The 13855-nt window shown below is 40.1% G+C and overlaps 1 protein-coding gene across 2 annotated transcripts; it reads left to right on the plus strand.

The window, feature by feature from the left end:
• The first annotated feature begins 6566 nt into the window (after nt 1-6566).
• OLFML1 (olfactomedin like 1) lies at nt 6567-13569 on the plus strand. Of its 2 annotated transcripts, none has more exons than XM_059848398.1 (3): nt 6567-6996; nt 9289-9577; nt 12608-13569. In XM_059848398.1, exons 1-3 carry the CDS (start codon nt 6871-6873, stop codon nt 13384-13386), a joined length of 1194 nt encoding a protein of 397 aa, XP_059704381.1. In that variant the 5' UTR covers nt 6567-6870; the 3' UTR covers nt 13387-13569. The 2 variants fall into 2 exon arrangements, with proteins under 2 accessions (XP_059704381.1, XP_059704382.1); XM_059848399.1 differs by having other exon boundaries at nt 9292-9577.
• The last annotated feature ends 286 nt before the right edge of the window (nt 13570-13855 follow it).

Here is a 13855-nt window from a genome sequence, read left to right on the forward strand (position 1 = left end):
ATCTTCCTCATTTTTACTGGTAATGTGAAAAAAAACCAGCACAATTTATCTCACCTGTTCTCAGCAACTCCTCCAGGGCCTTTTCTGTCCTAGTTCCCCCAGTTCATGATGTTTTCCCATCTTTTAGGGTTTGGGCAGATTTAATTGGACACTTGCTAGCACAACTCTGTTCCACTCAGCTCAAGTTTCTGCTGCTGTCGCCATCACCAAAATCTCTGAACGTGACATCAGCAACCACTCAGAAATTCAGAGCAGGATCAGAGTTTTAGTTTGAACAATGAAATCAGAGTCCTGAACTCACTGAGCAGTCCCAGAGCACATCACCCTGCCACAAACTCTCTCCATACCTGCCACTGACCCACGAACATTTGCATTATTCATTGTCACTAAACGTATTTTTTCCACCAGCTGGTGGAATTTAGTGAGTGCAGAGAGAGACTTACTTGCTAAATTTTAACAGCTTTTCCAGGTATATACAGAGCCCTTCTTGGTTCTTTCCAACACTTCAGTACAGGTTATGAATCTATTTCTTCAGTGCAGCAATAAATGAAACAACACTATGTGATGAAATGTTACCTTGTCAGTGTCTACCACCCCCTCAAAAAAAAGAAAGAAAACAACACAAAGAAACAATAAAAAAAACTTGAAAACACAACATCCTAGGCATTTAAAGTTCAAAAAGTATCTTTTCAGCTTCTCAGAAGTCATGCCTCACACCTAAAAGGCCCATTTGAAAAAGAAGCATAACCAAAAAAACACACCAGGCATTCTCAACTGAATTGAGATGAGGAAATGTCATAATCATTTCCTGTAAATACTCTGAATTTAAAGCAATGTCATTTTGACTACTGCACTCCTGTGAATAGGTTTAATGAACACAAACATTCAAGCAAAACAAATTTTAGTGACAATATTCATGAGCAGATTCCACACTGGAAAACAAACCCAAAGCAGCAAAAATTTTAATGTTGGTTTATATGAAATTGCGTAATTCAAAGTTTGTTTAGTTCTGGGTTTGTACAAATTGAAGTTTCAAGCTACTAGGAATTGTCTTTGATCAACAGAAGTGGGATTCTGAGTTTGGCAACAAACAAACAAACGAACGAACAAACAGACCATTCAGAGTAACTGCACACTGTTGATTTTTATGCCCGCTTATTTCATGATCGATATCCAGATGGAGTTCTCTGGATTATTTTAGTAGTAATAGGGGGCTTATAGAAAAAACAGGAACAAGCTTTTCAGTAGGGCCTGGAGCAACAGGGCAAGGGACAATGGTTTTAAATTAAAAGAATGTAGATTCAGACCAGATACAGGAAATCAATTTTTTACACTGAGGGGGATGAAAGACTGGCACAGGTTACTCAGAGAAGTGGGGGAGGCCCATCCTTGGAAACACTCAAGGCCATCTTGGTAGGGGCTCTGAGCAACCCGCCCTGGCTGAAGAGGTCCCTACTCATTACAGGGTTGTTTCACTAGCTGAGCTTTAATGGTCCTTTCCAACACAAAATATTCCATGATTCTACCATTTAACCAGCTGTCTTGGGTTAGAAATGCAATATGTGGCTGGGAGTGTGTGTTCTGTCCCCATCTGTTAGAGGTGGGGCAGTTATCTTCTGTTCATGGGCCAGGTTTCTTTATCTCTCCCACAGCCAATCCTCCCTCCAGGAGATCTCTTCTGTCCATGGCCAGTGAGTGTCCCTGCATGGCTGATCAAATTCCATCATCCCATGGGGAGATGCTCCACCCAGGGGAGGAGCCAAGCATTCCTACCTGGACACAATCTGACCCTGGGAACAGCACAGCAGCCTTTGCCCACTGCATTCCAGAGGAGCAGCTTTCTTCTGCCCTGCATTCCCAGAGGAAGAGCAGGCCCATCTGCAGCACTCCTGGAGCTTCAGAGAAAAACTCCCCCCTTGTGGAGGATCCCTGCTCCAGCAGAACCACAGTTGGCACTGCAGGAGGGCTGAGCCACCATGGAATGGGACTGTTCCACCACCCTGACCCACAGGGGTCATCTCCTCTTCTGACTCTGTCACTGTTTATTTTTGTACTATTGCATTTGTATTTTTAATTTTCCTAATAAAGAACTGTGATTTCTGCTCCCATATCTTTGCCTGAGAGCCCCTTAATTTCTAAATTGTAACAATTCTGAGGGAGGGAGTTTGCATTTTCCATTTCAAGGGAGGCTCCCGCCTTCCTTAGCAGAAGCCTGTCTTTTCAAATCCAGACTCTAACTCCAAGTGATCTACACGAATAAAGTTCAGCTTTATTCCCCTTTTATGATTTCATTCAGAGAGACAGTCCTGATGTGACAACTCATTTTTCCTGCACATGCTGGGCATCCCAGGCTCTTGCTGGTCCAAGGAAGCTCTGGAATTCCCAGTTTGGGGTGGCACAGACCTAAAGCCTGGAAGAGCTTTCCCTCCACCTGGCTCCCCGGCGTTCTGCACCCCGGAACCACGCTTTCCTCTGTGTGTTCTATCCCCCTCAGAGGCTTTGGAATTGTGTGTTCCAGCCGAGTCTGCCTTGCAATTCCCAGGGCTTGGGAGCCGCCTAGTGGACTCCTCTGTGAGTCCCAAAATGCTGCCAATCCTCCTCCTTATCGCTGCATTCCTGGCTGACACTACTCCCAGCACTGCTTTTACAGCTGAGCACCACAGAAGGACTTTACCTGGACTTCATGTGCTGGTCTTTTCGACAGAAATGGGAATCACTTTCTAAGGTATAAAACTGAAGGGGGGGGGGGGGGGGGGAAGAAAAACGAAAAGGCAGTGGCAGAACTGGAATTAAGTGCTGATTTCCCACTGTGACAAAGATATTTTCTAACCTCCCTGATCTCAGCATTAGACCCGCATGGCCAGTAGTAACAAGGAATTTTGTTCTGCAGAACCAAGTCCCAACAAAATTAGAAAATACAGAAGTAGACCATGACACTCCCTATACTACTAATATAAAACATCAGTCTGATTCACCATCATCAAAACCTATCAAAATAGGCAGCTGTAGGCAGCTAAACAAAATTGCAATCACAAACAAAATCCCATATGAGCACACAAGCACTGGGATATCACTGATTCATCAGGGTGAGCAGCAGTTATTCTGATGCAGGTGTGTATAAAATCAGTAGAAAGCTCTGAATCAGACTCTGATTTTTACTTTTCATCTGTTATTGCTTTGCATGCTGAGGTTAATTAAAGATGAAAAACATAATTAACCTTGTTTTAAGCCAGTGTGTAGATTGGGAGTAAAATCTAGTGTATTTGTGCTCTACTTGGATCTAAGTGACAGGAAGTAGGGACTTCCCACTTGTTTTCAAGGCATTAGGACAGCATCCATGGCTCAGTAAAAGCCAAGGAAAAGCCAAGGAAAAAGGGTGAGGGAGCCCTGGGAGTCAGCGATGTTCCCAAAGCTCAAAATGAAAAATGTCCTTTGATTACTGTGAGGAGCTGAGAAACCAGAGTGGGACTGGAGGAAGAAGAACCTGATTTATTGTGGCACTTCTCTAGTTATCCCTCTTGAAATGACAGAAAGAAACTGACTTAAAAAAAAAAAAAAAAAAAAAAAAACAACAAAACATAGAATGCAATCATATGAGTGAAATAATATCTTAAGGAAATGTCATTCTTCCCCCAAATCAAGTACACACTGTTGGGGAAGATGAAACAAGAAAGCCTTACAAATATGATTGCCTGGCAAAAGATTTTGAGAATATAGAAACTATAAGCGAGATTGAAATGAAAGCAAGCTTTGAGATCCCTTAGTTACTGAACAACGGGAAAACAATGGTGTGGCTGGCTGAAGGTAATCCCCTTTTGATGAAACAATACCCTCTGCAAGCAGGCAGGTCCAAGGGTCAGAGCAGACCCTGCCAGCTTGGCAGAAGAAGTCCGAAGAGAAGTTTTTTAGGTTTAAAATGTAGCACAATATAGTAATGTAGTGATTCTTATAAGCTGTATGTAAATGCTATAAGATTTGTATGCTGTACTAGATTGGTTACTGAGAATCAGATTATTCAACACAGAAGATGATTTATTGTATTGTAACGGGAACTTTGTACTCATACTCTTGCTTTTGATCTTGCTCTCATACTCTTGCTTTTACTCTTGCTCTCTTGCTCTTACTTACTTTTCTATGCTCTTAACTCTTGCCTTTTTACGTTATTACCCTCTCATCCTTTCTCTTCTCTCGAGCCTACTCCGAGCTGCAGCTGGCAGCTCCCAGCAGGGCCCTGTACCCACGCCCTTTGCAATAAACCGCAAGTTCTACAACTTAGCTTCAGAGATCTCTCGTCTCCATCCGTCCCGACCGTACTACCCCCAGTCTCACCTACCACACACTATGTACTGATTTCAACATTGCTTTTAAAACACATAAAGCTCCATCCAGCATCTGAAATCAAAACCACAAACACAGATGGAGCTGAAAATGCCTATTTTTCCTTTGAAAATATCTAACAGCTGTTAAAACAGACACCAAATGGTAAAAAGGTGGAATAAATGCAGCAAAGAAGAAGCATTGATAAGGAAAGGGTAACATCTCAGCCAGGGAGAAGACAAGAACAATGAAAAGCCATATTGACCTACATTTATACACTTGTTTCCATTTAAAGGTTTGAGAGGCCTGTCAAATCAAGGGAGTAATGGTTATGAGAAAAAGAGTTCCTGAGGTAAAAGCAAATTTTTTTCTCTGTTAGTGTGTAATATCCTCTGCACTGAGACCAATGTCTTCCCAGGCATGCAAACAATCCTGCTTTAAATCACCATCAGACATACCTGTAGATATAGATTAGCTCTAGGTACAGATTAGAGATAGATATAGATATAGATATAGATAGTTATAGATTAGAGATATATATATTTGTTTATTATACAGATTATATATAGCTGGGAAAAAAATGTTTCTGTGTATATCTAGGCTGAACAGAAGTGGGAAACATACAAGAACCAAAGCAAAAGAAATGTAAAAACCCAACAAAGCTCAGGGCTTAACCAGGTGCTGTGGCATGCCTTCCCAGAACTGTGCATTGGACATGGACCAGTACTGCCATTACCATGAGATCATGGTTTAATAAACATGGCAATGCCTCATTTGTAGAAATCCTTGGAAGGATTTCTAGGATTTGTAGGAATCCTTCTACAAGGATGTGGGCGATTCTAAGAAATGATTGAGCAACTTCACAGAATCTAGCTCCATATGCAGACTGTTTAAGTTTATCAAGGGTGTACAGCAGTTCAAGATATTTTACCTTTTAGATTATTTTCCCTGTCTTAAGATAAAGGAAAGAAATTATAGATCTGTATCTTGACTTCTAAATATGCATTCATGAAAGTAAGTTTGTAATTTTGAATTCCACAGTCTTCATCTCCCAGTCATTACCTGGGACAGACATGAAACTCAGAGAACAAATCTGAAGGGTTCCAGGTTCACCTCAGAGGTTAGAAAAGGGATTTTTTTTTTTCCTATGTTGATCTTCCCTGGTGTTGCAGCTGATTATTTTGTGACAGGACAGAATCAAGGAAATTCAGATTTCCTAAGGTGTCTGCTGTCAGGGCAAGCTCTCTGTCCCCTCAAGCAGGAGCTCTGGAGTAAACTGAAATGTCACTGGACTGAAAAATCAAATAATAAAGTCTCTGTGCATCACAGGCTGTACCTGTAAATAGGAGCAAATTGTGTGCTCCTCTTAGGGTGAAGCAATACTAAAATACAGAATACTGCTCTGTGCACTTGGGTGAAATTTGCCTGCAAAGCACACACAAGCACCTTGCAAAAATCAAACACACAGAGGAAAAACATCTACCTGCTGTGGCACACACACACTCTTGAATCCTGCAATCACCACATGCTTACGCATGAGGCAGTTAGAAAGAAAAAGAAAGCTTGATAAATGTGATGAAAAATAAAAAAAATTTAGAAAAAGAAAAATGGGAGGGAGAATTAGAGAAACAGAAGTAGAGAAGTAGAGAATTCTGAGAAACAGAGGCGTCCAGCTTGGCTTCAGATACAAAGGGAGCTTTTTAAGCTCCTAACACATGGTTTTCTAGCAAAGAGTGTTAGCATGGCCATGAGTTTTTCCAAACAAGGCATTCAGTCAGGAAAATTATGAAATCAAATAAATACAAATTGTCTCCGATGCAGTAGGCCCATGTAAGTTCATTATAATTAATTTTTAAGTCAGACTAAGTAGAATTATTATTCCAAAAGATGATGTCTGTCATAGACTCCACCAAATGGACACAGAGCTGTGTTAAGGGTATTGTTTTCAGCTGGAAAAGTAGTGTCAAGACAAAAAGGAGGAGGAACTTCTTTTACAAACAGTTTTATGTCTGTTTTCCAGTCCCACTGTAAGTAGACTGAATAGTGGAAGTGAAATGAGTTGGTTTAGATGGCTTTACAGGCACAGACATCAAGCACCAGACCTCCCCGTGTTCCACCCACTGTGAATCCACTCTGGCCTGCACCAAGTACACACTGTAGGATTGGTCGCATGGAAAAGCAGATGGGAGGAGAAAGGAGGAGAAAATAAATTATTTGTATTATTTAATAAAATTTGGCCTACAGGCTCAATGTGAGTCAGTGCTGAACATCTGGGATTGATCATAGGATCACAAACTGAGAAGCAGTCATCTGGCTCCTAGAAATAAACACATTCAGTCCCTCTGCCACAATGTTACTTCCTTAATGATAGAATGCAACAGCCATTTTAAGTCCTTTCAATCTTTTCAGCCACAGTATTTTTAACTTTTTAGTAATTTTTACTATTATTTTTTCACTTCAGGTGATGGTAAATTGCATTTGACCTTGGACTGGCAGCGTTTGGGATTGCCCACAGAACTGATTCACTACTTTCCTCCAAAATCTTCTGGTGCAATGGCAGCCTTACAGGTCCATTTCTTGCTGATTCCATCCCTCATGAGCATCATGGGAGCAGCACAGTATGTGATGCAGGATGCAGCCCTGCTGAGCTACATTGACCAGCGTTTTCTGTCTCTGGAGGTATGTGCCTGATGAATCCTTCTGCAGCAAAAGAGGCTTGAAAATGTGTGGATGTTCTGGGGCCAGGACAGCCTGTTTGATATGTCAGATCAGGAGGGTAAATTTCCAGCTTTGTACAATGAATGAGTAAAATCATTGCTAAAACTTTAACTGTAATGATCCCAACTTACCACATCATTTGTTGCAGGAGAAAATTTCATAATGTTATGTTTTGATTCTGTTATAATTTGTATTTTTTAATGACATCATTGAATTTAGCTAAAAATGCAAATGTTTATACAGAACTGTCCCAGACCATCCTAGGGGGCAATATAAAGATGTTTTCACCTGTAGAAGTGTCCATTAGCAAGGAGACAGAAATTTATCAGGTATTTTTCTCCTGTGTGCAGATATCCCCACCTGGAAGGGTAGTTTAAGTTAAGACACATTCATGCAAACCAGCAGTGTATCTGCACTTCAAATAAACTCTTAATATCTAAGAAGCTGAAATGCAGTCCTTTCAATTCCTTGCATTCCTGTCAATTACTTATATGAATGTACCACTTCTTGCTTTTTTTTTTCTACAGTAAAAAGCTACCAGTACTGCAAAATACCTCTTCATTATTGGTGTGTTATAATCATATAGTGTTTATTTTTAATTATTGACATATCCCTGGCTCCTGGCTTGCATTTTCAGACTTACAGAGAAGATCTAACTTGCCTGATTTTATGTCCCTTTTTGTACAAAGCCCTCATTAGTCTTATCTTCTCAACACTGAAGGATTAAGCTGATATTCTCTTCCCACTGTGTAGATGGAGATTTACATTTTCTTTGCCACTCTAGGAGTAGCTTCACCTGGCAATTTCTATTCCTTTGGCACCCTTTAAAAATGAGGTAACCTGTGGCATTTGGTGCAAGGAGCACAAAAGGAACAGGACAGAGAGTGAGGCAGATACTGATGACAGCACTTAAAAGCATTTAAAATAAAGGTTTTATAGAAAGCAATTAAGCAACTTCCTGGGGACTTATGGTCTTGTGTAAATGGGGGAGAGAGGAGGTAGCACAGAAAGCACAGCTCACAAAGCAAACCAACCAAAGATCTGCTCAAATTCCTCATCTTCCCAAAGCAGCAGCTGACCTACTATTTTCAGGACACCTATGAAGCAGCTGCATTGCAACAGAGAAACATATTCCTTACTTTGAAACCACTGATAATTTGAATTTAGGTGTAAAGAAAAAGGTTTTTGGCTTTCTATGTTTGGGGGTTTTTGTGGTTTGTTTTTTTGTTGTTATTTTGCATTGGGGTTTTTTTTAATACAACCAATAATTTGAGGGGGAAAAAAAAAGAACACAAAACTTCCTCAACTATAGCATTTTAGTATTTTCATTTTCACTTTTAAATGGGCGAAAAATAGCCACAATAGATTCTGCCTTGGTCAGAAGAGGTGTATCCATGTGAAATGTTCATGGCTATGGATTTCCTGCAGAAAACTCTTTGAGACTGCTTCACCAGCAGTCGTGAGGAGTTCCAGAAAGTTTATGGAAAGCAAAACATCAGAGATCATGAACCCTTGATTATCCCTGGCTGCTTCCATCAGAGCACTTTTCTTTCTTTAGGCAGCCAAACAAAATATCTGGCTGTGAGTAACCATGTGGCCACAGCTCTCTTCACAGAGAGCAGCAGGCACAACTTCTCCAAGGACTTTTCCTGGGGAAGGCAGTGAAAAGCTCAGAGAAGAAAACAATTGTTATCTCTATTCACTGCTCATGTTGTTTTGCACATGTGGAATGTGTTATGGAGATTGTTTACCCAAAATGATTTGTTAATTGGACACTGGTGAAGGTTGTTTTGATTCCTTGGGCAATTGGGACAAAGCTATGTCGTGGTTTTGTTGTGGCAGACAGCCACAGGATTTTCTTCAGTGTAGTGTAGTATTCTTTAGTACAGTATCTCTTCAGTATGTAATTTAGTATAGTATTAGTGTAATATAGTATAGCTTAATAAAGCATTTGTTCAGCCTTCTGAACCATGCAGTCAGAGCACATTATTCACCCTGTTGGTGTTGTCCTGAAACTATACATATCAAGTCAAAAAAATGTGGGTTTTTGTCCAGACTTTTGAATTCTGTGCCAGTCTGAGATGTTCTCCTCACACAGACCCTCAGCAAGAGCACCCTGGGCTGGAAAATGTGAGTGCAGGGCACTGGGAAGGAGGGAGCAGCAGGGTTGTGAAAATAATCATGAGTGAGGTTGTGATGCACACAGAATACCCATGTCTGTCCATGCGTTCTCTCCCCATGTTCTGGCTGAAGAAGAGGGTGGAGAAGTGCAGCCAAGACCTGCTGGAATACTTGGATGAGTTCAGAGAGTTCTCCAAGGGGGTGCTGTCCCGCCTGGCAAGGCTGAGCACCGACAAGGCTGAGCTTAAGGGGGAAGTGGAGCATTTGCTCATGAGGGTCGAGCATGCCCAGAGGGACATTGACTATTTTGGATCTGTCATGGATTCCAATGCCTGTGTGGAAGTGCACGAGGACCTGCAGAAACAGCAGCTGCTGGAAGAGGCAGAAGAAAAAAAGAGACTTAAACTCATGCTTAATGCAAGTAAGAACAGTTTGTTTTTCAGAACTTCGGTGTGAACAGTCCCACGTGTGCATGCTGGCACAGGGATAAGAGATTTTCATTAGCTGTGTGAACACCACAGATTATTGCAAGGGGGTTTGGGCTGTGCAAATACGAGATTTATAAAACCCATGTATATGCAAAAAAGGTATGGGAGAGGGAGGGAGGAAAATACAGTTCAAACATTTACTTTGCAGAAATTCTACTGCATATCAAGTTAGTTCTTTGGAAGTTACTTTTTACTATAAAATAAGGTAAAATCCTCTGTAGGTGGGCTGTTGCAAAGTCCCAGAAAAACACATTTCTGAGTACTGCAGCTGTACTAAGGAATTAATAGTGGTCTTTGCTTTTTGGGCTAGGCAAGGTCAAAACCTCAACTCAAAAGTAAATTCATAAGTTAATAAACTACTTAATTTACTTCTACAGTTTTTACCTGCTTTACTGTCCTGCTTTGTCATCCTTCCTCTCCTTATCCCCTCCTTTAATAAGAGAGCACACTGGCTTGGCTGTCAGCAAAGCTTAGTTCTGATTTGAAAATTTGGTGTTATGGTACCTAGCATGAAAAATACATGCACAATCAATGATTTTTTTAAAACAAATGACATTTTATAATTATCTTTACCTTAAGAAGTTTTGGCATGGATGTAAACTATGCATTACAGACACATTTAAAGGAGACTGTTTTCTTTTCATAGTAGTAAGAAATGAAGAGTATATAATAAGAGATACAAACTGAAATTTTTAAAAAATGAGTGAAAGGACTTTATCATCATTATACAATTCCACTGACTCCAGCAGAATTAGGTTGATTTAATTTTACACATAAATTTACAATGTCTTCATTAGACTCTTCAAACAAATCAGTATTAAGGCAGATGCTTACAGAAGCAATCACCTATTCTGCTTCCGAGGTCTCCTCATACTCCACAATTCAGTGCTCTGAATATCAATAGTTCTGTTTTCCTTTTAGAGAAAACTTTTAAACATCAGGCATTTTTTTCAGAGAGGAAAAAAACTGAGGATTTTTAAATTGACTGTGGTTAAGGCAGTTTGAAAATTGTATCTTTCTGAGAGTTTCAGAGGGGAAAAAATTACTTTGCATTTTCCTTTCTTGGAAATTATTACTTTTAACTTTATTGTAGCATCATGGTAACTTCATTTTCTATTTGTTCTCTACTGTCAGTACTAGTCAGATGCTTTTCCCATTGAATTTGATGTCAGAAATATTACCTGTGCAGATTTTACAGCACTTAGAAAAAGTGGGAAGATCCTCAACTCTAGAAAATAGCAGCTCTGCTTCTATGCTTTCATGTCTTAACCAGACTCTATGATTATTTTTGCTGAGTCACTTCAAAAATCTAGCAGAAAAGAGGGTTTTTAAACCAAACCCAGCTTTGTTACTGGGTTTGGGTCAAGTTCACACAGAAAATAACAATCAGACAAAAATCTGGTTATTTCTCCTGCAGAGGAAGATGCTGCTAAGGCTGCCTAGGGTTTTTGATTCAGCAGCTTTAATTTTATTTAATCTATCTAATCAATAAATGTTAGATTTGATAGAGCTTTTGTGGCTTGCTCAGAGAAGGCACTTCCAGAGTGAGGACTCCCAGGAAAAAAAAATCCACTCTGTAGCAGCAATATCCAAAAGCTTTGATTAGAGGGTATCAGTGCACACAAATTACATAAGGATTGCTTTCTACAGGCAACTGGAGTCTTGCCACTGACTTCAATAGGTTCCTATCAGGCCAAACAGGGGGGCTGGTTTTGCTTTCTCCATTTAATCTGCTGCCAGAACTTCCTGCCTTAGAGCTTTGTTTGTGCTGTTTACTGAAATGGCTGCACTCCACTGAAAGCAATTCTTTCAACTTCAAATGCTGCGCCCTGTAATTTATGAGTGCCTTTGGTAAACAAGCTTGTTAATATGCTGTGCAATAGTTTTTTTTTCCTGGAAAGGATGCTGCTTGATAAAGAGCTCAGAGTCTAAATGCCTGAGTCCTCCCAGGCTTGGTGCTTTCTGGTCTGAAACGTCCCTGCAGAATGCACAGAAAATGTGAAGAAGCCAGGGCTGTGACTTTAAGCCAATTTTAACCCTACAGTGAGGGAAAGAGCTGGGTGGTTTCACAGGCACACTCCTGGCACAGGAACTGGCAGCACAGACATCACACCATCTCCTTCAAAGGCCACCCCAGTGCATGCACATGCTTGTTTGTGTGATCTATATTCTGTTCTTGCTCCTTTGTGTGCAGGTGTTGGGAAGGTGAATGAGAAGATAGCCCAGTTCTTTGGCTTTCAGTTATGCTGATCTCTTTTTGTTTCTATTTATACTATAAATGCATAAAAAAGAGGCTATTTGAGGATAAGACCAGTCCTGAAACAAAAATACTATGCATGTGGATGATGGATTTTAATTTGTATGCCTCCAACAAGAAATAAATCTGATTACTTTACTGTGTTGATCTAAACCAGAAGTCAGTTCTCTAAAGTAAAAATTATAGCCCTGTAAAAGCACAGACAAGAATAATCACAAAATCACTAACTGTGCTCTTGGTCTCCTCTCAGACACAAAAATATCCAAATGTTTTGGATAACACTGGTGTAATAGAACAAAACCCAACACTCTACAGTTTTATTAGCAGGAATATATAATAATAATATTGTAATATTATTCAAATATATTACATATTATTGTACAATCATTATAAAATATGTTATTATATATTATAATATCTATCATATATTATATATTATTATATTGTTATTTTTATAATATTATTCAAATATATTCAAATATATAATAATATTATTCAAATACAATATCACATAAAACTATTTTCAGCACTACTTACCATAGCCACACTGCTGACACCTTTACTGATATATTGACTCTTTGAGTCACTGACCTTTACTGACATATTGATGAATTAAAAGGAAACTAAGTAATTCAAAGAAAGGAAACCAGAAAATTTACAGATATTCTAATTTTATTTTTCTTTGTCTTTGGTTATTTCCTTGCAGGCTGTGACCATATGCTTGTAGGTATTAGGTCCCTGAAGGTAGTTAAGAAGACTGGAGGAAAGCATGGCTCTTGGATGAAAGATCCTGGCAAAAAGCACGCCAAGATTTATTTATTAAGTGGCTCTGTAAATAATGTGGTTTTGGAATTTGCAAATATCATGGCTTTCATGGAAAACAACCAGACTCTGAAGGCTCGCAGAGTGCCCTTGCCAGTGCCCTGGGAAGGAACTGGCCAAGTCATCTACCAGGGCTTCCTCTTCTACCACAGGCACGGCTCCTTGAACGAGATTGTGAAGTTCCATCTCCAGAGAAGAGGCATAGCTGACCAGATGCTGCTGCCAGGGGCTGGGAGGATTCCTGCCTACCAGCTCTCTCCACAGACAAAAATAGACTTGGCTCTCGACGAGCAGGGGCTGTGGGCCCTCCATGCAGAGCCAGAGACCGGGGGGAACATTGTCCTCACCAAAATCAACCCCGTAGCCATGGCCGTGGAGCACAGCTGGGACACACCCTGCAGCAGCAGGGATGCTGAGGCAGCTTTCATGGCCTGCAACACCCTGCACGTGGTCTACAACTCTCCTTCTGGGGGCTCCTCCCGCATCCAATGTGTTTATGATGTTTTGGGTGCTCTGAATGCTCACACAAACCCAGGACTGCATTTCCCAAAACGCCAGGGTGGCCACTCCAGCATACACTACAATCCTAAAGAGAAGCAGCTCTTCGCTTGGGGTGATGGATCCCAGATCCTTTACAAACTTCACACAGAGCAGAAAGTTTAAAACCTTTAGCAGCTTTTCAAAAAGCTTTTTCTAAAAGCCACCAGTCCCAGGTCAACAGATTCTTTTAATATGTATTAAAATTGCATTATTCCCTGCTGATACAACTTTCATCCATTTTACATAACTTAAGATTTATGTATCCCAGTAATCTTAATGCCCAATAAAGAATATGTGAAGACTGAATTGATATAAATTACATGATGACTAAATACCACACATACACAACCCAAATTAAAGTCTAAGGTTAATTTAAAAAAATAATAGCCCATATCTGACACGTTCTCTTCCTATTGAAACTATGTTTTCTGTTTCAATGCCATGGAAATCAAATCAGAAATCCTTCCTGTACAAAATGCAGTCTGACAACCTTCCCTACTCTGAAGACCACTATAGAAAATCTTCTAGTAAGCTATATAAAATCACATGCTTCCAGAAAAATTAGGTATCAGTTTTAACAGGAGAGCTTTAT

The sequence above is a fragment of the Haemorhous mexicanus genome, chromosome 6, assembly GCF_027477595.1.
Source record: "Haemorhous mexicanus isolate bHaeMex1 chromosome 6, bHaeMex1.pri, whole genome shotgun sequence".
NCBI lineage: Eukaryota > Metazoa > Chordata > Aves > Passeriformes > Fringillidae > Haemorhous > Haemorhous mexicanus.

Excerpts from the sequence above, each read along its gene's own strand:
- OLFML1 (XM_059848398.1), top strand. The coding sequence starts at position 6,871 with ATGGCAGCCTTACAGGTCCATTTCTTGCTGATTCCATCCCTCATGAGC. Across the intron at positions 6,997-9,288 it reads AGCGTTTTCTGTCTCTGGAG|AAGAGGGTGGAGAAGTGCAG; the intron begins GTATGTGCCTGA and ends TTCTGGCTGAAG. Across the intron at positions 9,578-12,607 it reads TAAACTCATGCTTAATGCAA|GCTGTGACCATATGCTTGTA; the intron begins GTAAGAACAGTT and ends ATTTCCTTGCAG.